The following is a 25,595-nucleotide window of genomic DNA, read 5'->3' as shown; positions in this document are numbered from 1 at the left end:
GATGTACTTATGTCAGCGAATGACTGATGATCCCATGACGTCATTATGCCGCTCAGCGGTGACGTCATACGTCGCCATGTAATTGAATGTAAAAATGAGAAAATAGCCAAAAATTCCCAAACCTGTCCATGTAGCGCGATCTCACATAGCCTATGCTGTACATTAGACCACAGAGCACCTGCATGCCGAAAGTGGCAACAATCCGTCTGGCATTTTCGGAGGAGATACGTCCACAAAATATGGCTTAGCATATTAATATAATAATACATGACCCAGGAACTACTTTCTGCAAATAAATTGTTGAATATTAGTCCAAATCATTGAGTAAAACTTGCTTTATACAGATGAAATGAATACCTATTTACTTCTGTCATATCTCTGTATGTATGCATGTATATTTAAATATATATATATATATATATATATATATATATTTTTTGGGTGTTTTTATTAGCAAATGTTAAGAGCTTTTCCTTTCACTAAATGTATTTATTCTTTTGCAGCAGTCTTAGTGAAAAGATCTACATTTTTATTGCCGACGAAGGAAAGACTTCGGGTGATGTTTACTTTACTGTCTCAGGTGTGTTGGTCATTTGAAAACATTTGCAGTCATTATTATTCTAATTATTATTATTAAAACAATGGCTGATGCTTATGGTGTTAAGTCTCGGTAACAATTTTCAGTTGTTTTTTTTTCTTTTTTCTTTTATATGTGGTCTCGGCTCGTGGAAGAGCTCCGAGAGAGAATAGACCAGGACACAACAGACCAAAGGGAACAGCAGGAGAAAGGGGAAACACCAATAGCAGGCGAGAGGGAGAATGTTGATGGAGACGCACAAACAAGGGATGCAAGTCAGGATGAGAGTTAGGGGAGAACACAATGGATGGACACAATGGATACATAAGCAAAATTTGGGGAGCTGTGGGGGTGGTTTAATGGGTGTAGAAAAGATCATGGCTTTGGATGGGGGATGACCTGAGGTAGTGGTGAATAGCTGTCTTGAAGACCAGGAAAGAACAATGAGATTGAAGAGAGTGTGGAAGGAGGTTCCATAGGTGGGAAAAGAGGAATAAATGAGTAGAGGTGAGCAATGGTTCAGGATTTTGGCAGTTTCACTTGGAGGGGGTTACACAAGGAAAGGAGATGCAGGTGAGGCCATTCGGCCCATCCTGCCTGCACCACATCAACACCAGGTCAGAAAAATAACCTTTTTTTGTGGGGGGTTTTTGTAGTTTTTTTTTCTTTCCGGGGAGGGGATATGGGCAAAGACAATTCTTCGATTAAAAAAAAACATCAACCACACAACATCCCTTTATGAGAACCCTACAAACAACACTCCGTACACATGCACACATTCACCCATCAATACTGATGCTACCGAAAAGTCCTGCCAACATCCCTATACCACTCGATCTCCAATACTTCCAGCTATCTATCTAATTCCAATTTAAACTTATCTACTGTTTCTGCTGCTACGACCTTTCCAGGGAGACCATTCCATACATTAACTACTCTGAGTAGAAGACCCCTGCTTTACTACCATCCTAACTCTCCTCTTCTTTACTCCCAGCCTCTAACCCCTGGTTCTATCACTGTCCACTTTGCTGAATAATTCTTCTGCACTTGTTTTGTCTCCACCCTTCATTATCTTAAACATTTCAATAATATCACCTCGTAACTGCCTCCTTTCTAGTGTATAAAGCCTTGTCTCCTTCAGCTGCTCCTCATAGCTGAGTCTAGCTAGGCTGGGAATCAATCTAGTAGTCCGGCGCTGAACTGTCTATGTCCTTCCTATGTCCTTTCTGAATTGTAGTGACAAAAACTGCACACACTATTCTAGCTGGAGCCTCACTAAATTCCTATACAATGTTAAAACTACCTATTTTGACTTATAATTGATCCTTCTTGAGATACAACCTAAAACCCCATTTGCTTTACCTATAGCCGCCTGGCACTGTGCTGCCTGCTTATCTCCCATATCTATTACCAACCCCAGATCCTTCTCCTGTGTACCAGTACCAGTGTACTGGGCCGGTGTATACCCCAGTTAAAATAGGTGTACCAGATCCCTGTGTCGTAAGAGGCAACCAGGGTTGCGTCAGGAAGGGCATCCGGCGTAAAACATGTGCCAAATCACTATGCGGATCATATGGATGATCCGCTGTGGCGACCCTTAACGGGAGCAGCCGAAAGAAGAAGAAGATCCTTCTCCTGTGTGACATGCTCCTTGATTGCCCCTTGCATCATGTAATTCCTCTTTTCATTGTTCTTCCCCATCCCCAACACCTTAAAGTTGCTCAGGTTAAATTACATCTGCCAATCTTTTGGCCAATCTATGTAAGTGTCAACACTTTCCTGAATCTGATCACTACCCCCTCTGCTATCCACCTCACCTCCAAGCTTTGTGTCACCTGCAAATTTGCAAAGGCTTCTCTTCACCCCACTATCCAAATCGTTAATGTAAATTATGAATACTAATGGTCCCAGGACTGACCATAAGGTACCCCACTACTTACAACCTTCCACTCACAGCCACACTTTGCTTCCAATCACGAAGCCAGTTTGACATCCAATTAGCTACCTTAACAGCCACTCCACAAGCCCTCACCTTGGCTCACAACATCTGATGTGGTGCCTTATCAAATGCCTTCTTAAGGTCTAGATATACTATGCCCACTGCCATTCCTTCATCCACCCAATCAGACGCTGCTTCAACAAAGAATATTTGTTGGACAAGACCTGCCTTTGGTAAATACACGCTGACTCCCTTTAATTAGTTTGCATTAATTTAAATGGTTCCTCATCTGGTTCCTCATTAATGTCTCAAACACCTTCCCCACAACTGACGTCAAACTAACATGTCTATAGTTCCCCAATTCTTCTCTGGATCCTTTCTAAAATAATGGTGTTACATTTGCTACTATCCAAGCCTGGTGTTGGCGCAGTGGTTAGGGCAGCGGCTTGGGATCCAAAAGGTCCTGAGTTCAAGCCCCGTTGGGCCACTGAATTAATACACCAGGGGGTTGACTCAGCCTGTCATCCTTCCGAGGTCGGCGAAGTGAGTACCAGTGTACTGGGCCGGTGTATACCTCGGTTAAAATAGGTGTACCATATCCCTGCGTCGTAAGAGGCGACCAGGGTTGCGTCAGGAAGGGCATCCGGCGTAAAACATGTGCCAAATCACTATGCGGATCATACGGATGATCCGCTGTGGCGACCCCTAATGGGAGCAGCCGAAAGAAGAAGTAGATTTGCTACTATCCAATCTTATTCTTTCCTAACACTAGTAAGCTCTTGAAAATATCCATTAACATCTCTCTTACCTGCTCAGCCCCCTCCCTCAATACTTTCGGGTGCATATTGTCTGGTCCCGGAGTTTTATTTACTCTTAGATTTCCTAGCTGTTCCTTTACTTCCTCCACTCTGACTGGATCTTCTATAAAAGCCTTTTCTCACCTCCTTGATAGATACTCTCAGCGATTGGCAATTCTCCTGACTGTTCTTGTGTAAAAGTTGAAACAAACCACCTGTTTAATAAGCATCCCATCTTACTTTCCTCACTAACCACTCTCCTGGTGCTATTCTTCAATGGACCCACACTGGTCCTAACCTGTTCTTTACCCCTTATATACTTAAAGAATGCCTTGCTATTATGCTTGATATTCTTAGCCATGTCCATTTCATACTCTCTTTTGGCTTGCCAAGTTATTTTTTAAACTTGCCTCTGCTTACTCTGACACTGATATAAATTTAACTCCAGTCCTGTTATATTACACCGAATGAATGCCTTCTGCTTCTCCTTAATAGCATTACATGTCTCAAAGGGCAGAGGAGCTCCTTGTGAGCCAACAGACATCCATATCTAGTGCCCAACGGTGTCTGCAGATGTTCTCCTGAAGTTGGGTTACTTTTTTTTCGGAGGTTTGTGGCAGTTTTTCCACTCTGGCCACCGTAAAACACTTCATTCCACAAACCCCACAAGCACAAAGAAAACTGAAAAACCACTCCGTGGGAGTACCTCCTGTGCTGCTGCCCGTCACAGGGCAGCTCACTGGATGATGGGATTGGTGCAAAGCGTTGGGGACCTCCATACTTTGATGATAGGATTAAAAGCACGGGGTAAATTTCCTAAGTCAGATTACAGTGGTGTGTGGTGGAGTGGTGCTGAGGTGTCGTTCACCAAACGGCAGTCTCATTGGGTTAACCTGAGGAGGTCCCTTTGGGTGAGTGCCTGCAATGTCCTGTCCCTAAGAGAGGATGATCATCTGTCTGAGTGAGCACCTCTCTGAGCTCCCATCATCTGATCTCCAGCATTTGAACATCGGTATTGCAGCACTTTGAGGTTCGGAGATTGGATAGTGGCGAGATAATGAAGGGTGGTTACACCTATTATTGGTCTTGTTGCTGTCATGGTTACCATGCCCAAGGAGTTGTTGTAGCTGTGTCCAATAAGCTAACTCCAATGATAATTGAGGTAACACTGGTCAACGAGCATGTTATGAGACTAAGGATTTGTCACTCCTTGGGTGTCATTTCCCTGGTCTCTGTATATGCTCCGACTTAGGCGAGTGATCTCACCGTGAAGGACGCATTCCATTCCAAGCTTGAGTCTGTGGTTGAACAGTGACCCAGGGGAGATACTGTTACGGCTGTGGAAATTCGCAATACACCATAAAGGACCTTAGATCAGTTATGACGATCAGTAATTGTGTAGTTATATTTCCCCACCGTTGTTTAAAGGGAATTTCCGTGTTCACCGGGCTGCGATCCTTTGAGTTAGCCGTTTTTCTTTCGCTATCGTTATTTTTGACCGTCCGAAAACGTCGAACGAAGGCCCCGTGGAATACCTGCTGCAACGCGCAAGTTTTCCCGCCGTTTTGCGCCGCCAACGCTGGCACGAGAAGCGGCGAAGAGCTCGCTCGCGATTGGAGGACACGGGGCGTGAGTAGGTCGGGAGGGGGAACGCCCCTTTTCGAGGAGCTTCTCTAAAGAGCTCGAAGGGAGGCGGAGCCGAAAAGGGGGTGGAGCGAAGGGGCGGAGCCCCACGCTATATAATGCGGACCACACGCGGGGCTCGCTCTCTCTTCTTCTTCGTGCTGGATCGCTCTGCTTCCTCTTTGTCGGTGCTCTCTGCTTCTTCTTCGTCGCCGTCATCCGCTCTCTTCTGGTGGTCGAAGTCGAACTCGGACTCGCTCTCGTCGTTTTGGCTTCCTCTTCTCTTGGTGGTCGTCGGAGGTTCGCGCTTCCTCGTCTCTTGGTGGTCGATGTCGAAATCGGGTTCTCTCTCTGGATCGTCGAGGTCGTCTTCTCCCTCTGGGCACCAAGTCGTGAGGGTTGCGAGTGGTGGTCCAGGGTCGAGGCGCGCACAAGAGGAGAGTGCCGGAGAGGGCTCGCCGACCATCACATCTCGAGGGGGCAGGTAACCAGCACGGTCTCACGGGCCTTTTCGGTCATCCATGGCCCACGACCATAAAGGTTTATGAACCCCGTCTACCTCACTGCCTATGGGGAGGGTTTTCCTGTTGCTTTTGTATGGATGCTGTGGCGCGTGTCCTGTAAGTAGAACTGTGTTAGTGACTGTGCTTGTAAATAATAATTATAGTCGGTGGTATTGCTTTCTGTTTGCTTGTCGCTTGCATATTGCATGATTCCTTATTTATGTTGTGTGTGCAATGTGTGCTTTGTAATAAATGTCCTTGTGTGAAATGTATCCCGTTCGTCATCTCTTTCCCCATTGAAAGTGCCCTCTTGAATCGCGGAATAAATTAGTAGTGGGTTTTGAACACCCAGGGTAAAGAAGAGAATCTGATCCGTCGAGGTCGGCGATAACACCGCTCGGTTATCACTGTAGCACGGAACGGACCGCTTAAGCGGTTCGTGTCCTAGGCAGACCTGCGGCGAGGTACGAGCGCCCGGTCGACTACTCGCGCAGGTACTTCAGTAGGCCGAATTTGGCGAGCAACCCTATCCTGCGCGGGTGGGCAATTGACACGATCGTGGTGAGGTTAAACCCCCACCCGTGACTGGCTCCTAGCGGTAGTTCCAGGAGGGTCACGACTGAATTGTCCGTCCGGTGGGCGACGCGGCTGCTATTAGAGGTACGCGGCTGATCGCACGCCAGGCGGGCCAGAATTCGTAACACTGGTGTCCGGGAGTGAGATTCGAATCCACCCCGCATCCAACTAAATTCACGGAACTGGATCAGGGGTGAGTGAAGCGACCCTCCGTGTTCCCCAAATTACGAGCAATCTAAATTAATTTCTTCCGAGAAATAAGATGGAGTTTCAAGGCGAACGGGTGCCGGGGGGAGAAATTAATATGTGTAGTAATGTAGAATCCATGGCCCGGGACGGTACTTGTAATTTTAATCCATGGGGGAGCTCACCCTCATATTCTGAGCACGAACTTTGCCGGCAAACGGAATCGCAAAATGGCGGCCCGGCCGCACTTCAGCGTGGCACGAGGCGTGAGCGGGCCGCTATTAATGGCGCAACAAACGGCACGACACGAGGCGAGTGCTTTCAGCCACCGCTTCAAACCACGTGGGCGAGAATCAGGAAGATGAGGCAACTAATGGGGATGTTAACGCAAATAAATGAGGGTTATCAACGGATGAAAGAACAATTAGGGCAAACCCTAATAAAGGAGACACAAATAAAAATGGAGACTAGGGAAGCAACAGAGACAAAGAAGGAAGTAGAAGTATTGCCAGAGACATGGGAGATAGACCGAGTCGAGAAGGAATTAAATAAAACGAAGGAGGAAACAGACGAGGATCCAGGAAGAAACTAATAGACACGAAGAGACAATAGAAATAAAATGTATAGAGACGCGGGAGATAGAAAAATAGAGGAGAGACTGCACGATAAAGACGGGGTTAAAGGAACAGAACACACACACACGGAGGTAGTGGAGGATAATGGGGGCGAGCTGGCAGAACGTGTGGGGACTCGGTGCAAGCAGCTGGATAGCCTCCTTCGGGAACGGAGGAAGACGCTATTCTCCCTTGAAGCTGGTCATGACCAGGTGGGTCCGGTCGTGCTTTGCGGAGTTGAGAGGGCGAGTTCTGCGAAAGGTGCACACGAAGCTTGGGGGGTATGGAGGCCCCGGGAGCCCTCGAGGTGACCCGATTCCCCAGTGTGATTGTCCCGGTGTGTGTGGTGAAAGGTGTGAGCGCGCCCCCGTGTGTGAGTGGTGTGGTCACGAGTGTGCCGAAGTGCGTGCTTCCCAGCGCGCCGTGTGTGAAAGAAGCACGGTGTATGAGAGGGACAGCGTGTGTGAGGTCGCTGTGTGTAAGGGAGATGATGGTGGGCATGCGCGAACATGCAGCCGCGTCTCCCGATGTGAGTGTAATGGCACGGTGTGTGAGTCTCGTGACACACAGGAGTGCGTGTGTGGAATGGAGCTTGAGCGCGAGAGTGCGATGGAGATGACAACGGCGACAGGAGAAGGACAAAAGCCGAGTAGCGGCCGTAGCTGTATTGGGGACCGTACCGGGTTTACCCAGCGGCGAGCACGGGGTCCGTGCTGTGGTACGCACGAGGCCGCCACGTACGCGCCTGCGGGAGTGAAGCCCGGTCCGGAAACGAGCATGGTGAATGTTGCCGATCCCGCGACGGACAAAGTTTTGGCAGGTAAACGGATTTGGACCGGACGGGTTCTCCACGCTGGCATGTGTGTGAAGCTCTATGTGGCCTGCGCAGTGTGTTCTGTTCGCAGAGCGTATGACGCAGGTCACGGACGGGCAGAGCACATGTGTTCGTATGGGGAACCCCTCGAAACGCGAGGCTTGTTTTTTATGCGCAGGGTGACATCATGGCTGCACGTTGGGTTGGAATTCGGCAGGAGGGGTGAATCCCTGCCGGATGGTGCCGTCCAGGAGGGACGAGGGACGCGAAGCGCGAACAGCAGCCATGACGTTACGCAAAAGGTGCGCAGGTTGCTAGTTGCCGCGCTGGTGCTGTGCATGTGAAAAAAAAGAAAAGCAAGCCTCGCTTCGGGTGAACAGGATTCCCTGGGCGAGGGGTGGAAGATCCGCTTGGCCAGGACACAGGACACACCTAGTTAGGGGGATGGGTTAGTGTTAATTAGAGCGGCTTCATGGGGCAGGGGTAAGTCCTCATGGAGCCCATGGAATGGATTAGTTAGGGGGATTTTAGTTGAGATTTAGGATGGGAAAATGATTGTTGAGGATTTTGAGGACAGTGACAGACTTTGGAAGTGTAGAGGGGACGTAGCTTAGCTACGTAGGTTAAAAGGAATGTGCTGTCATTTAAGGGACGGATCAACATCCTTGATGTTGTCGGTGGATGTCTTGGAACTCACCTTAGGGTGAAGAAGAATTTTGTCTCAAGCGACACTGGATACCATTGACCATTTGCAGGGCCAGGCTTAATGGCAGAATTGAGCTGTTCAGGGAGTTGAGGCATAAAACTGTACATGTGCTGAGTGTGGTCAAGGATGCCGATGTGCGAGGAATCTGGGAGGGTGTGGAGCATCACCTGTGGTCAAGTGATTCTCATCCTGCTTACAGGGGAATTTGTGCATTCTGTTCCTCCAAATCCATCCCTCAGTGTACTGCAGTTAGAGTTTAGGGTGGTGGGCTCTTTATAGAGGAGTCCAAAGTGAAGGCCGGCTGGGCCAGTTACTTTGAGTGGCTGTACCAGGCTGACCAACCAGCTGATGAGTTGGACGTCAGAAGGTGTTTCTATCCCAATTGCTGACCCTCCAATCAACTGTGATCCACCTTCATTTGTGGAAACGCAGGCTATGGTGAACCGGTTGAAATGGGTGAACCTCCTGGAATCTGTGGCATCCATGTTGAACTTCTCAAGGCTGGTGGAAATGCTGTACTCATGTTGTTGCATGTAGTTCTGCGCTCTGTTTGGAACACAGGCATCATCACAACTAACTGGAAGAGGAGCCTTGTTGTCCCTCTCTGGAAAGGGAAGGGTGATCGCCAGGACTGCAACAACTACTGAGGGGTGATGCTGCTGTCAGTGCTGGGCAAAGTCTTTGCTCTCATAATTCTTGATAGGGTTCACCACCATCTACTTGAGAACCAGCACCCATAGCTGTCAGGCTTTACACCATAGAGGTCAATCATTGACCATAGCCTTGTTCTTTGGGTCCTCACCAAACGCAGACGAGAGTTTATGCAGGGGTTGATTGAAGCCTTTGTTGATCTCTGCAAAGCATTCACTTCAGTGAATCAAGATGCCCTCTGGAGGATTCTTGGTCTTCGTGGGGTGCTACCAAAACTGATCAATCTGATGTCTGAACTATACTCTGGTACTGAGAGTGCTGTGAGATGTGATGATTCCATCTCTGACTTATATCCAGTTGTTACTGGAGTTCATAAGGGGAGATTTTTTTCACTCCTGCTGCTCCCTCACCACTGCCTGCTCCCACTGCACGCACACCACTGCATGCACTCTCACCACTTCCTGCTCCTGCTGCACCATCATCACTGCCTGCTCCTGCTTCACCTTCACCACTGCCTGCTCCCACTGCACCCACAACACTGCATGCACTCTCACCACTTCCTGCTCCCGCTGCACCCTCACTGCTGCACCCTCACCACTGCCAATATCCACATTAACCTCACTCCACAACTGTAACCAACTATTATGTCCAAATTTCTCACATTCTGCTTCTTGCTGCAAATTATCTATCCATTCCTTTAACCTAGTAATAACTATCCTCAAGTGGGCTATTTCCTCGCATTTCTGACAACATTGAGTACCCTCTGCTTCTCCTATTCTTGATGTGGCCCACATTGAGCCTCTGTCACATTTTATTTTATGTACTCTTCCTTTCAACTTCCCTTTCTATTTGTACCCTTTCTCACCACCATATTCCCAAGGCCTCAACTGAATTAAGTGTGAAACTTAACACGAGGTCTCGCCCTACTTCTTTCAATAAACTGATACAAATATCTGCTAAAAATGTTATGAACACAACTAAAACCTTTATATGTACAATTCCACAACCCCTGACACAAATTTCGAAAAAAAAAAAGCAAAACAAGAAGGGCACTCTGTAGAGCGCATACCTCCTCCACGCAATGCCTGATCCATAAGAACATATCGGGCCCAATACATTTTTGAAATATCATGCTGGATATCATTTTAGGCCCCATCAATGGTGAATAATCACTTCATAAATTAAATAATTATCGTATCCGGATCCAGATTTGGATCTTTACCAAAATCAAAACAATTTGTCCTTGCCACACACCCAACCTGTCCACTAAGTTTCGTCCGAATCCGTCCAGAACTATTTGAGATATCCTCCTCACAAACAGACAAACAGGGGTGAAAACATAATTGTCTGTTCACCTTAAGTGGCAGAGGTAAAAATGTAAAAGAATATATATATATATATATATATATATATATATATATATATATATATATATATATATATATATCTACATATATATATATATATATATATATATATATATATATTTGCTGTGATTTTGTCTGAATGTCAATATTCTCCAACGTTGAGAGCAAGCAACAAATTTGATTGGTCAAGATGGCGTAATATTTTGTCCAAGTACTGTGAAACTGGAGGTTTTTTAGAAGTGACGGTCATTTGTGTTCTCCAGTGATCAAATATATAATTCAATTGAAATAAAATTTTGGTTTTAAAAGCTGTAGAAAAAAACTTTTTTGGGAAGTTCACCGCTGTTGATACACCGTCTTTTACACCACCTTATTTAACACATTAAAGTAGTTATTTGTGACTTGTTTGTGTCCTTTATGACATCCCTAAACCCTATGACATGACATTGATTGCCAGACAGGCAGGCAGACTAAAAACAACTGCTTTACTTCCCTGTGTACCTGTGCGATCAGGATGAGATTCCATTTAATTTGCAAATTCAGAGCCAAAGTAGTGCAAAATTGCAGGTTCGTATTCCGATTCATGTTCCATTTCATGTTCTACATTTTTAAAATATAACATTCAATTGAAATGAATTAGTTGCACGAAAATAGACTGATGTCAGACAGAGACAAACAGACAAGGCAGACAGAATAGACAGACAGACAAAAGTGAACCAATTGCTCATCCCCACTTTTTGCTTTGCGCTCACATGGAAACAACAACAACAACAACAACAACACACACATCATGAGTTCAGCTTGTGTTTGTGGTGGTTGTGAACCTAAATTGAGAGATGTTTTGTGTCATTTGCAGACACAATGATTAATTATTCAAAGAGAGATGTTGGGTTGGTTTCACATGGTAATTTGTTGTGACTTCCCCTACCTTGTTTACCTAGTTTTGGGCATACCATCTCTACATGCTTTTAATGAAAACAAAATGTTTTTATGAATTGTACGGTATAGTAAATATTGATCAGCTTTCATGAAATTGTGTAGAATTGCTCTGAAGTAGGGAACAATTTGGACATTATGAGATCAGATCAAATTGACAATAAACTAGAAGGGCACTCAGTCGAGCGCATACCTCTACCACTTAATGCCTGATTCGCGAGAACATAACAGGCCCAAAACATTTTTGAAATATCATGCTATATATCGTTTTTGGCCCTATCTCAATGGTGAAGAATCACTTTAGAAATTAAATAGTTCTCGTATCCAGATCTGGATTCAGATCTCCAAAATCGAATCAATTTGGCCTTGTGACACACCTAACCTGTCCACCAAGTTTCATCCGAATCCGTCGACAACGTTTTGAGATATTGTGATATGTATCATTTTTAGCCCTATCTCTCAATGGTGAAGAATCACTTTAAAAATTCTAGTAGTCTGATCTTGATCCAGATCTTCACCAAAATCGAATCAATTCTTCCGTGTCACACACCCAACATGTCCACCAAGTTTCACCCGAATCCATTTGCAACTTTTTGAGATATCCTGTGCACAGACAAACAGACAGTAAAGGGGTGAAAACATAACCTCCTTCACCTTTGGTGGTGGAGGTAAAAAATTGTTTTTTATTCATGGGTGTAGGACGAGGCAAACAACAAAGGACAACAGGTTTGCAAACTACAAAAAGGTAATGTCAGGAGAGGGGGAGGAGGAGGTGGAGGGATGGACATACACAAAACACAAGGAGGAAATGAAGAATAACATAATTGAGTAAAATGGGTCTGGAGAGAAACGCAATGGGAATGAATCAGTCTGTGTAAAAACTTATTGCAGATGTACATGGTTGAGTGCATAAATTAGGGAAGAGCATTTAACAGAATTAAGTGAGGAGGAATAGACACATGGAGACAATTCCATAATAGGTGTAAAGGGGACAAATTAATGCAGGTGGGCAACCAGCCTAGATTTTATGAGGGTGAACAAGTCGAGGTTTATTGAGGAACATGTATGACCTCGGGTCACTTCGGGAGGGCAGAGGTAGGAGAAGGCATAAAGAGCAATGCCAGATCTAAACTTAATAAAACAGAGAGCCTACCAACTTACTGCTGGTGGAAGAGAGAATCCTGTGGAATCATCTCTTGTCTTGAGATGCAAATGGTGTAAAAGGCCTTGTTGACTGCCTCAAGAGGAGCAAGATTGAAAGAAGGAGCACCAGCTCAGAGTGCAGAGTCATCCATAGAGCTCCGTATGAAAGCCTTGTATACCCTGATCAGCTCGGTGCAGCTCACAGATGCCTTAGCTTTGTGGAGAATACCCAGGAGGAATTTAATGCTCTTTTGGTGCTACGATTCTTCTGCAAAATATTCAAATATCTTTAGTCACATTTAGGAACTAAATTTTTTAAAACCCCAGTTTTAGTCAGGTTCCTTGTGTCCATAATTTGACGTTCGTTGGAATTTTTTGGAGAGTAGCTAACCCCAACATTTTTGGAAAGCTTAAACAACACCAAAACAGAAAATCCATGTTTCACATTTTTTCAATGCATATAATGTGGTCAAATAGGTCGTTTTGGGGTAAAAACCCGTTTTATTTCATTTCAGCTCTGAAAATTCAAAATTAATCACAAGCAAGCAACTGATGATGCATAATTGTTAACTAGAGGACAGTTCTTAATATAGAATACAGAAATCTGTATTTTGAGCAATGGTTGCCATGGAAACGGCTATCATTTTGTCAAATTACCATTTATTTAATGTATTGCTTTCAAATCTTGAAACAAGTAACGCATGAATATGGTGATCAGTGAAATGTACTTAATGTCAAATATGAGTTTGTAGCCAATTGGCATCACTGTCTCGAATGTCACTCATCATTGCCATCGTCATCATCACTATCGTGGTCATGTCGTTCAATGTTTGAGTCCTCCTCATTCTCACACGAAGTGCTGCACATGCAAAGATCAGTGCATGTTAAGTTCTTGGCCCTGCAGGAACATCTCTGTGATGAACATTCTGTCTTGCACTGGCACCTTATCATCTCGATAATTGCCTTTGGTGCAGGGAGAATGTCTGTTGTTGTCAGTTTGAGTTGACCACTCGTGTCCTTGTGGAAGCCATTCTTTAATGGATCAAGAAATATTTGCTGAGAAATTGCTGCTTGACCCCAAACGTATGCCTGGATATGTACCTGCATGATATGCTGCCTCAGAGCACCGACAATTGGTGGTAACTTGTCATTCTCAGCCATGTTCTAACATAAGAGATGCCACCGAAGTTCAGGGATGCTGGAAATATTGACACCACTTGGACAATAACCTGAACAGACAAATCTTGCTAAAGTTGTGTATAGGTCCTCTGACAGTTCAGCATCCTTACAGAGCATAGCAAAGGCATCTACCATGTCGTCATCGGCCTTCAAGTAGCACTGGAACCACTTTGCCTTACCATGTCAAGTGAACTGCCCAGTATTATCGGCACCTGTGAATGCGTGGAAGGCTGGCAATGCCTGGGCTCTCTCCTCACCTAGGGCCTTCCAGATTGGCTCGATTTTGACAATGCTAGATGCCATTGAGATAGATGTGTGTCTTGGCAGGAGATAATAGTTTGCTATGGCAAGAACCAGAACATCCGTATCAGGTGAGAATATCGTCAGCTCAACATCTCCCGTGTGTTGCTGTGATGCAGCTATTGCTTGTTGGATCATCAACGTATCGGCCTCCTCATGGTTATTTACCTCAACTTGGAGACCCCTGTTGCTCGACGTCTGCCCAGATGCCGAAATGAATACCACCTTTGTTGAATCGCGGTTGTATTCTAGAGTTTTCTCTGCCAAGTACTCCGTCAGATCAGCCTTGGTTTGATCATGGTACAGAAATCGACTCATCGTGATGTGTTTGATACTGGTATCATTCTTGACCTGATATTGGACTGGTGCCTTTCCTTGACGTCGTTTGTCTCTGGTTGTGCTCTTGAGGGAATCTTGCTTGTATGTATCAAAAACAATAATTACATGGTCGAAGCCTCTGGTCAGACTCATCACCCTATCATTGAAACATTCACTGAGGTCCTTCACTGTCACGACCATTGCTGGTTTCTTGGTCATTTTCTGGACAACTACCATTCCATCCACGACTGCGACCTTCGTGCTGGTACTGCCATCAATTACAGCATCAGCGGGTGCTGGTTCCATGTGTGTGGCATCAAGCTCATCTTCTGGTAAAGACGGTTCCTTGTTGGCAAACTTCTCCAAGTTGTGGATTAGCTTCGACTTGTCGGTGCATGACAGTAAGCTACCGTTTGATGCAAACAGGGCCCTCGGTGTCACAGTGAATTCAAAGTTGCCAATTGCATCCTTCTGGTCAACGTCCTTGCTGGATCTTGGACGTCCTTGCTGGAGTACCATCAGTCTACCATACAAATCCTTGGTTTCTTTTAGATGTACTGTCTTGTCCCTGATCTTGATTGCTAGTGTTGTATTGCCAGACATGTACATTCTGTTCTTCTCCTTCTTCACTGGCACCCATAGGCTGACATCACCATTGATCCGTTTAGCAACAAAATCTTCATAGAGCTTCTGTCCTGTTTCATCAATGTTCAGTATCTGTGGTACAAGTTCTTCTGGCACATATGCGTGGGTGACCACATTGAAGAGCTGGTTACCCTCAACTTCAAATGGATTTTCATGACTAAGTAAGGAAGTCTTGATTCGGTCAATTGCATTGTGTTCACACTTGACAACACTTGGAGACAGGCCATGGTGCTCAGTGATCTCACTTTCCTTCAGACCAAACTGTCCCTTAAACTTGTAAGACAGGCGTGACAGTTCAGGTGCAGCCAAGAAGAATCGCTGTCTGGCATTTGCATTATTTGATAAGCCAATCAGACCAGAGTGAACCTTCAGCAACCTGTTCGGATGTTCAACAGTGTGGTCTGCTCCAATCGATACAAATGGGATAGTATTCTTGGTGACCGAAATATTGCCTGCTTCGAGCTCCCTCCAGGTCTCTGGATGGCTGGTCTTAAGCGCATACATGTCAGATATGTACCTTGGCCAGAGTCGCTTGTACTTGATTCTGTCCATGGCAAAAAATATCTTGCTGAGTTCTTCACCAGCTTGAAGATGAAGGTTTAAGTTAGCATTCCGAGATGCTGCAACAAAATGCAGAATTGCCTCTACTCTGTGGAGATAGCTCATCAAGGCCTTGAACATGGCATTCTTTGAGTGGCTGGCCTCCCATTCCTGAAGTCTCTCAAACAAGTTCTCATTGATGATGACTTGGAGCAGACAGTTGCTGGCTTGCTGCACAGATTAAGCTTTCAGTGCTTTGTCATGTTCTCCAGAAGTAGTTTTAACTGTATCCGTTGCAACAATGCAGACTTCCTTGAGATGCGGATTGTCCTTGAAGAATTCTTCTATTGCCATTTCAGAGAGTGCCACATAAGAGTATATGTGAGCTTGAAGTGAGCGTTTGTAATGGGTGCATTTCAGAATCTCTCTTGTGGTTGCAGCTCCATACACATCGGCTTCCATCCAAGCATTGTCTATGCCAGAGTTCTCTATGGATGCACCCAGACCTCTCAGTGCAGCCATGACGACATGTAGCTCTCCCAATCTGGGAACGATTATGCCTTTTAAGTCAGGCCAAGCATCCAGTAGCTGAATTACTTTCTCATAGGGGGCCAAGTCACAGGAAATGACAGTCGGGTGATCTTTCCCAACAGCAAGCTCTTTCAATCTGCGACATTGTTCTAACACAGTCATTAGCGTTGACCACTCATGTGCTACCTCAGGCATCTGAGGTGATGGCATGGCATCGCGATGTGGCGTCACCTATGTTCCCTACAACATCACACTTAAAATACATCAAACTACAAAAACTTAAAATCAAACGTTTTACTACTGAAGGTGCCGAAACCTGATATTGAACAACAGACACATCAATGTTTCAATGCACAAATGCCGTTTCTATGGCAACCAACTGTTCCAATACTTGAAAATCATAATACTTATGTGTAAGTTAGTCATGGTCACTATATTTTAAAATTATTTAGGCCATCTGATGGAAAATATAATTTTTAAAAAAATATAATAAAAAACAGCAATTTCACTCCAAAAATGCTGTTTCCATGGCAACCGACAATCAAAATGCAACATTTTATCATCTTATAAAATCCATTGTTAGCCATTTAACAGTAATCCATCATCAGTTGGTTATTTTCTATTGTTTCAGATTTTTTAAAATTGGAATTCAAAAAAAGCGTTTTTCACCCCAAAACGACCTTTCCAAAAGTTGAAAAAATGTGAAACATCATTTTTTTTATTGAAATAGATTTTAAACTTCTCAAAAATCTAGAGGTTTGCTACTCTCCAAAAAATTCCAACGAAATTACACAAGGAACCTGACTATTTGCAATAAATGTTCGCTTTCCATCAATCGTGATTTTTTCCAACTTCAGTGCCAATTCACCCCTCTCACCCCTCTCTCTCTCAAAGCAACCATCACACTCTCCCCCCTCCAAGCTTTCCTCTCACCTTTCTCAAAAACTCCCCACTCACCTTTCTCCCTCAAATCTCCCCATTCACCCTTCTCTCTCATCCCCCTCTCTTGCTTGCTCCCCCTCTCATCCATAAAGCTGCCTCCTTCCCCTGCCCTCTCTCCTCCATCTCATCACTCTACCTCCTCAAATCCTCAACTTCCGTCTGCCCCCTCCTCTTATTACTCCCCACTGTACCTCAAACCAGCACCACAGAACCTTTTCTCCTCCTCATCCGACCCACTCCCCAACCTCATATGCAATCCCCCACACTTTTTCAACAACTCTCCTTACCCCCCCCCCCACTCCTCCCTTGTCCTATCCTCCCCCTCCCCTACATGCAAAGCCTCCTCCCCTCCCTCTTCTTAAACAGTGTGGACCTCAAATATCTGGGGCCTTTGCTCAAACCTGACAGATCTTTCCATACAGATTGTTACTGACAAACCAGACATGATCTGCAACTTTCCTGCCTCAAGACATCTCTGACTTCTCAGTAACTCTCCCTGTTTACTCCCTCCTCTGGTATGACAGACCTGAGCCTCGCCCTGGTGGAGGAGTTGCTTTCTTCATCAAAGACTCTATTCCTCACTCTCCATGCACTGCCCTCACTCCCCCACACCCCCAGCAATACCTCTGGCTACGGCTTTCCCTCCACTCCCACCTCATGTTTATATGTGTACTGTACTGTCAACCAAACAGTGATGACTCCATTTACACCTCAATATCCAAAAACATGGACCAACTTCTATCCTCTCATCCGAACTTTCTCTTCCTCATATGTGGTGACTTCAATTGTCATCATGCCAGTTGCCTGGGTGTGGGTACCTCTCTCACCTGCCATGGCATTTCAGCAAAACACTTCTGTGACTCATTGGGATTGACAGTAAATTTCCTGACCCGGATCTCAACCAACGGTTCTCCATCTCTTCTGGATCTGATTTTGACAAATTTCCCTGAAAATATCTGCTGTTCTTCCTCCACTCCAATCAGTTCTTCTGACCACGTGCTTGTCAAAGTAAACATCACTCTGGCTGTTATTGGAGAACCACCTCAGTGCCGTCGAGTCTGGTATTTCACTCAGGCTGACTGGCAGGGTCTCCAAGCAGCCATCAAACTTCTAGACTGGTCTCCCATCGCTACTTTCTCCAACATCAACTCGTCCTGGGAATTCTTTCAAAGAAACTTGCTCTCTGTCATACACAGATTTATCCACTCTCATATTCTGGTGGCTTACCCTTCCTCCCGTCCATAGTTCACTGAAGCTTGTGGCGATGCAGTTGTCCTGAAACAACTTGCTTTTGCCTCATGGAAGACAAACCCAACTGAGGGTAATCTCAGTTCCTTCCATAAAGCTCAGAACAAGTTGTGTCTTCCTCAGGAGAGCCAGAAAACAACATCTTTCTCATTTCAAGTCTGAACTCTCAAACCTCTCTCCCTCCTCCATATCCTGGTGGTGTCTAATCAAATCTGTTTCTGGTGTATGCTCCCTCTCCATCACCTCCCTTACCTCAAATGTCCACACTGCTGATGCCTGACACACTGTCCGCAGTGTCAGTCCGCACTGACACTGTGAAAAGGCTGAATGCCTAAACTCGGTGTTTGCATCAAAATCTTGTGTCCAAAACCCATCACTTTCTGTACCCACCTTGTCCAGTCACACCCAACTGTCCTTGGACTCTGTGTCCTTTTCTTCTGACAAAGTGGAGAGCTTGCTGTCAAACCTCGACTCAGATTCTGCAGCTGGTCAAGACGGCACCAGACGGTTCTATTCACCCTCTCATTTGCTCATGGTCATCTGCCATCCACTTGGAAATCAGCAAACATTACCGCCTTGCATAATACAGGTGCAAAAACAGATCCCTGTAACTAGAGACCAATCAGCATTCTTCCAATCATCAGCAAGGTTATGGAATCCATCATCGCTTCAGACATTAAATCCTTCCTCTTCTCCAATGGCCTGATTTCCGATCACTAATTTGGTTTCAGACCAGGTAACTCTACCCTGGATATGCTGCTTCTTCTCTCCCAACAATGGATGGAGGCACTTAATGGCAGACATGAAATCAGAGCCATATCCCGAGACATATCGCATGCTTTTGACATGGTCTGGCACCATGTCCTGCTCACCAAACTCTCTTCCTCTGGTATCCAAGGCCATCTACACTTATGGGTCGCAGACTTCCTCTCCTGTTGCAGTCAACGTGTGGCTCAAAATGGAGTTCTTTCATCCCCTCTTCCTGTCCAGGCTGGAGTTCCTCAAGGTAGCGTTCTGCGCCTTGTTCTTTTTCTGGTTTTCATCAATCATCTTTCCGACTCTCTGGAAAATCCTCTTTATCTCTTTGCTAATGACTCCATACTCTGTTGTACCATCTGTCATCCCTCAGACCAGCAAGCAGCACCTTCTTTGCTCTCTGTAGATCTGGATAAAATCACAAACTGGTTCAACACGTGGAACTTGTCTTTTAATCTTGACAAATCTCACACTCTCACTCTATCTCTCCGAAAGGACCCTTTAGAACCCCCCCCCCCCAATCTACGTTCTCAACAATCCTCTGGAAGAACTCCTTTCATTCAAGCTTCTGGGTCTCACCATCTGCCATGATCTTTCCTGGGAAAGCCACAATTCCAACCTGGCCTCCAAAACAAGTCACCAACTGGGAATCCTCTGTCGTGCAAAGTTCTTCCTCGGCCCACCTGAACTCCTGACCACATACAAAGCTTTCCTCCACAGCCTGATGGAGTACTGCTCTCTCCTCTGGGCTGATGCTCCTGCCTCTCACCTTTCTCGGCTTCACGCTATGGAAACCAAGGCATTTAGGATCATGGGTATCTCCCGCAATGAGGTTGAGTCTTTGGGCCTTTCACTCTCTCACCGCTGGCAGCTCTGTGGTCTTGCTGTCTTCTACTGTCACCTCTCCGGTCTCACCCCCCCCCCCGCTCTGTCTGCGATTTGTTCCCACCATATTTCCGCAGGGTGCTCAAGGTCCGCCAACAACATCCTTCTGGTAAAACTACCAAAATCATGAATCACTGCTCACCTTCACTTTTATTCTTCCTTTTTCCCGCCTTTGGAATAATCTCCCACATTCTCTTCAATCCCATTCTTCCCTCCAGGCCTTCAAAACAGCTGTTCACCACCACCTCTTATCTTCCCCCATCCAAGTCCTCGATGTTTTCTACCCCCGTTAATCTACCCCAAACCCACCTCCTTCAAATTCCCTGCTTTCCTTCCTGAAAGTCTCTGCAATGTCCATCTTGTATACCCCATGTTTCCCACCCCATCCGTCTCCCTTCCACAGATCTCCTAATGTCTCTGTTCCCCACTGTTTTGTCCTTCCCTCTCCTGCCCCTGTTGTCTCATCCCCCCTGCTATGTGTTGTGTTTGCTTTCATAAGAGCATCGACAATGTGTGCAACAAATATGAAAACACGAAAAAAAAAACTTTCATTATCTTTAACATCTCAATAAAATCCACTCGTAATCACCTCCTTTCTAAGGCAAAAAGTCCTGTCTCCAGTCAGCCGCTCGTCATAGCTTTGTCGAGCTTGCCCTGGAATCAATCTCGTAGCCCTACGCTGTGCCCTTTCTATGGCAGAACAATAAAAGTGCCGATTTTTTTCCTTTGCCATCCTGACCTTTAGTGGGGCAACTTAGCATAACAATTGTGCATTTTGTGAGGAATGCACCAAATTTGGCACACTAGTAGTCTATCATATTATGAACAGATTTGGATATTGGGCCATCTCAAATTCAGCTGCTGATGGCTGTGGCAGCCATTTTCCACTGCCATCAAAAATTTTGAGACGGCCCAATATCCAAATCTGTTCATAATATTGTTGCGGTTGTGGAAATTCGCAAACCACCATTCAGGTCCCGTAGGTAAGATATCTCTGTAAGTACATGTGTAGTTAGCCCCAAACCCGTTGTTTAGAAGGAATAAATGTGATTCATTCGGGCTGCGACGCTTTGAGAGAGCCTTTTTTCTGTTCTATCTTTATTTTGAACCAACCACGCTCCAACCATCACACAACAACAACAACAACAACAACGCCAACAGCCACGATCTTTACCTTCACAACTCGCTCCCGCAAACGTCGCATCACTGCCATTCCAAACGGCACCATGGCCATAAACCACCACCATAAACCCTCCACCACCTTCACCTCTCTCCTTCTGCGGCCATTCCCGCACCACCTGTGAGCACTGAGCGTCGGGCTGTCCTGGGCTCGTACAAGATACGCGCCGAGCCGCGAGTGCAAAATGCGGCCTTTCCGAGGAGAATTCGGATCAGGAATGCTACACGCCCACTTCTGATCCGTCCAATCAGCAAGCGCGTGGCGGTTTGGCCCCGCCTCCAGGCACGTCTGTGTGGAATCGAGATAAGCAAATTCTAGGATCAGGGGAGATTCACGCCCCTTTTTCTCCGTCCAATGGGCGAGCGTGGCTCCGCCCCCGAGCTCGTTCTGATCCGGAAATTTGCATATGGGTTCTCCAGCCGGCCTATAAAGCGCCGAGCGCAAGGCGAATCTGGGCAGTAGAGTCGGTTTTTGGAAGAGCGGAGAGTGGCAGAAAAGCGAAGAGAATTTTGAGGCAGAGTCGGGTTGGAGGGCGGAGTGGAGTCGGGAGGCGAGGGCGTCCAGGTGGTTTGCTGTAGTCGGCTGAGGAGAATTGGGGGAAGAGTCCGAGGAGCTCGGGTCCGAGGCAAGGAAGACGGCGGTCGGCGACGAGGTCGCAGTGGAATTGCTCGTCACGGGACCCAAGCAAGCCAGCTATGCTCTTTCCCCAGAGCATCAACAATTCCCCCTTTCCCCCGCGCTGAGATAGTGCAAAAAGGGGGCCCCGTTCCCACCCCACTCCAAGCGGCGCCAACGAAACCCACGAAGGAGCACGAAGTCGGGGCACTGCCGCGCTGCCACATTTGTGGCTCATTACAAAGACGCGGGTAGGACCCACCCGGTCTCGCGGACCTGACCGCTCTTTCAGGTCCCGTGCAAATATTGGCCCACAGGCCCCGTCTGCCCCCTTGTCTTTGAGGGTGGCTTTCTTTTCCTTTGCTTTTGAGTAAATGTGTGTCGGCGCCGTCTGTGAAGTAAAACTGTTTAAGTGTTGCCGTGTGTCGGTCTTAGTCGGTAGTATCTCTGCGTCATTGTTTCTTTTGTAGCATTTGATATATGTGCATTCTGTTTGGCTGTATATGTGTGCTCTCCGTGTGCCGCGGAATAAATGTGCATCATGTTGAACTGTTTTCCCATTTCGCTTCGTCTTTTCTCTAATTGAATCTCCATCTTTCTTCACGTAAAGGGTTGGTAGTGGGCTTAATACGCCCGATAATTAATCGGAACCGTCGAGGCCGACGATAACACCGCTCGGTTATCCCGATAGTACGGAACGGATCGCTTAAGCGGCCCGTGTCCAGAGTCGACCTGCGGCGAGGTGCGATCGCCCGGTCTACCCTCCGCGTGGGTACTGAGGTAGGTCGAGTTTGGCGAACAACCCTATCCCACGCGGGTGGCCAATTGGCACGATCGTGGTGAGGCCGAAAGACCCACCCGTGACTAGCTCCCGGCGTTAGTCCGAGAAGGTCACGACAGAATTGTCCGTCCGGTGGGCGACGTGCCGCGATTCGAGTCACGTGGCCATTCGCACTACGGCGGGCACGAATCCGCAGCACTGATGTCAGGTGGTGGGACACAAAGTCATCCCCCTCCTCGCGACACTCGTGTCAGAGAGCGGAAAACAAACTCTCCCGTCTCCAGCTAAATTCACGGGGAATTGGTCCAGGGGTGAGAGGAGCGACCCCCGATTCCCTCCAAATTACGAGCGATTTAAATTAACCCCTTGCGAGAAATAAGATGGAGTCTCAAGGCGAGCGGGAGCCTGGAGTATTAGATATGTGTTTGAATATCGAATCCATGGCCCGGGACGGTGTTTGTTGTAATTTTAATCAACGGCGGAGCTCAACCCCATTTTCTGAGCACAGACTTTGCCGGCAAACGGAGTCGCAAGATGGCGGCGCGGCCGCACTTCAGCGCGGCACGAGGCGTGAGCGGGCCGCTATAAATGGCGCAACAAACGGCACGACACGAGGCGAGTGCTTTCAGCCACCGCTTCAAACCACATGGGCGAGAATCAGGAAGATGAGGCAACTAATGAGGATGTTAACGCAAATAAATGAGGGTTATCAATGGATGAAAGAACAATTAAGGCAAACCCTAATAAAGGAGACACAAATAAAAATGCAGACGAGGGAAGTAACAAAGACAAAGAAGGAAATGAAAGTATTGCCAGAGACACGGAAGATAGAGAGTGCATTGGATGGGGTTAGAGATGCACACACACACAGAGGTAGTGGAGGACCATGAGGGGAGCTGGCGGACTGGTTAGAGACCCGGTGCGAGCAGTTGGATAGCCTCCTCCAGGAACGAGGGAAGGGAGTATGCCCCCTTGAGGCGACTCATGACCAGGTGGGTTCGGTCGTGCTTTGCGACGTCGAGGGGAGGAGTGCTGTGGACAGGTGCACGGCGAGCTTGGGGGGTATAGAGGCCCCGGAACCCCTTGTGGTTGTCCCGGTGTGTGTGGTGTCGAGGTGTGTGTTCACGAGTGTGGCAAAATGCGTGCTACAACGCACGCATAGCGCGGGTGCAAGGGCGTGTGTGAGAGCGACCGGATGGGTGACAAAGACCCCGTGTGTGGATGAGACCCCAGGTGTGAGTGCGCCCCCGTGTGTGAGTGGTGTGTTTGCGAGGGTGCCGGAGTGCGTGCTTCCCAGCACGCCATGTGTAAAAGGGGCACGCAAGTGGAAGAGGCCGTGTGTGTGAGTGAAACGGCCAGTATGAATGGAGCACCACGTGTGAGTGGAGCCGCGTTTGCGCCAGAAACGGCACGCGTGTGCGAGGCACGGTGTGTGAGTAAGGCACGGTGCGTGAGTGAACGGCCGAGTATGAGAGAGACAACATGTGTAAGGTCGCTGTGTGTGAGGGAGATGACGGTGGGCATGTGTGAACATGCAGCCGCGTCTCCCGGTGTGAATGTCATGGAGTGGAGAGTGATCGTCGTAACACGCAGGTGTGCGTGGGTGGAATGGCGACGACAACGACAATTGAGAGACGAAGGCCGGGTAACGGCCGTAGAGGTTTTGAGCACCGCGCCGGGTTCACCCAGCAACGAGCGCGAGGTCTGTGCTGTGCAACGCACGAGGCCGCCACGTGCAAGCTTGCGGGAGTGAAGCCCGGTCCGGAAACGAGCGCGGTGAATGTTGCCGATCCCGCGACGGACAAAGTTTTGGCAGGTAAACGAATTTGGACCGGACGGGTTCTCCACGCGATCGTGTGTGTTAAGCTCCAACGGGCAGAGCACATGTGTTCGCGTGGGGAACCCCTCGAGACGTGGGGCTTGTGTTTTTTTTTTATGCGCCGGGTGACGTCATGGCCGCGTGCATGGTTGGAATCCGGCAGGAGGGTGAATCCCTGCCGGATGGTACCGTCCAAGAGGGACGAGGGATGCGAACAGCTGCCATGACGTCACGCCACAGGTGCGCGGCTGTGAATTGCCGCGCTGGTGCGCAGGTTGTGAGTTTCCGTGCTGGTGCTGCGCGATGAAAAAAAAAACAAAAAAGAAAAAACAGCAAGCCTCGCTTTCAGGTGAACAGGATTCCTGAGCAAGGGGTGGATGAACCCTTGCCTGGGCACAGGATATAACTAGTTAGGGGGAAGGGTTAGTTCAGTTAGACCGGCTTCATGGGGCAGGGGATAAGTCCTCATGGGGCCCGTGGAATGGATTAGTTAGAGGGATTGTAGCCAGATTTAGGTGGGAAAATGTTTTTTTGGGATATTTTGAGGACAGTGACAGGCAGTGAATGTGTAGAGGGGACATAGTTTAGCAATGTAGTGTTAAAAGGAACGTGATGTAGTTTAAGGGACGACGTGGGAGCACGAGTTAGTTAGGGGAGGTAGTTAGAAGGATGGCGGAATTCAGCGGTGTGTGTGTGTGTGTTGAAGAGTTGGTGAGTTGAGGTGGAACGTGTGCTTGTTGAGTGAGTGAGGCCAGCGGGTCTGTGTGTGGAGCGAATGGGGAATGCATGGTGCGATGAGTGATTGGGGGGAGGAGTGACTCCCGCCCAAGGGACCCCGGGGTCAGTGTAGAGTGAGTTAGCGGGGTTAGTCAAATTGACAAAATGGAAGTCGTTTTGCTGTTGGTGGGAGTGTAGGCTCGAAACCCGTTTGGAGCCTGTTGACGGGCTGGGAGCGTGGCTGCGAAAGGTGAGTATCGCTGAGTGGGTACCCCGGGCACCGGGCTAGTCGGCCGTAGTAGGCCAAGGGCCCATGGGGGGCCGGGATAGCGTAGTGGGCACGGGTGCGCCCGCATGGTGCAGGGGCCCGGGGCGCCATTAGCCGCGTGGGCAGTGTTGTGGGCATGGGTGACCCTCGGAAAGGGGCCCGGGAAGCCAGCCTGCCATGTGTGCGTTTCAGGGGAGGTGCAATGGGGGGCACTCCCCGGTGTTTAGGGAGCTGGTAGGCTCGGAGGCAGTGTTGTGCCCGGGGGTGCCATCATCGGAGAATCGGCAGAGGGTCGTGCCTGCCAAGGGGAGTCACGCGTCCCAGCCATGAGACAGTGTGAGGGCACGGGAAGAAAATTGGGGGGGGGGCGAGGCCAGAAATTGTAAGGACACCAACACAGGCGACGGGAATCTGGGTTGTTAGAACCAATAGTTGAAGC

At 47.5% G+C, this 25,595-nt stretch overlaps 1 protein-coding gene across 3 annotated transcripts in view; it reads left to right on the top strand.

Moving 5' to 3' along the window:
* FBXO47 (F-box protein 47) overlaps positions 1-25,595 on the top strand; it is a 180,835-nt gene that overhangs the window by 11,878 nt on the left and 143,362 nt on the right. For all 3 annotated transcript variants that reach the window (XM_085884557.1, XM_085884555.1, XM_085884556.1), the window contains one exon: positions 504-580. In XM_085884557.1, the coding sequence (XP_085740683.1) occupies positions 504-580 (77 nt within the window). The remainder of the gene's footprint in view (positions 1-503; positions 581-25,595) is intronic.

Source organism: Eptatretus burgeri, chromosome 6 (assembly GCF_056783735.1).
Source record: "Eptatretus burgeri isolate ZD-2024b chromosome 6, Ebu_testis_v1, whole genome shotgun sequence".
NCBI classification, from domain to species: domain Eukaryota; kingdom Metazoa; phylum Chordata; class Myxini; order Myxiniformes; family Myxinidae; genus Eptatretus; species Eptatretus burgeri.
Note: the sequence above shows the minus strand (reverse complement) of the source record. Positions and strands in the feature narration are given on the sequence as shown.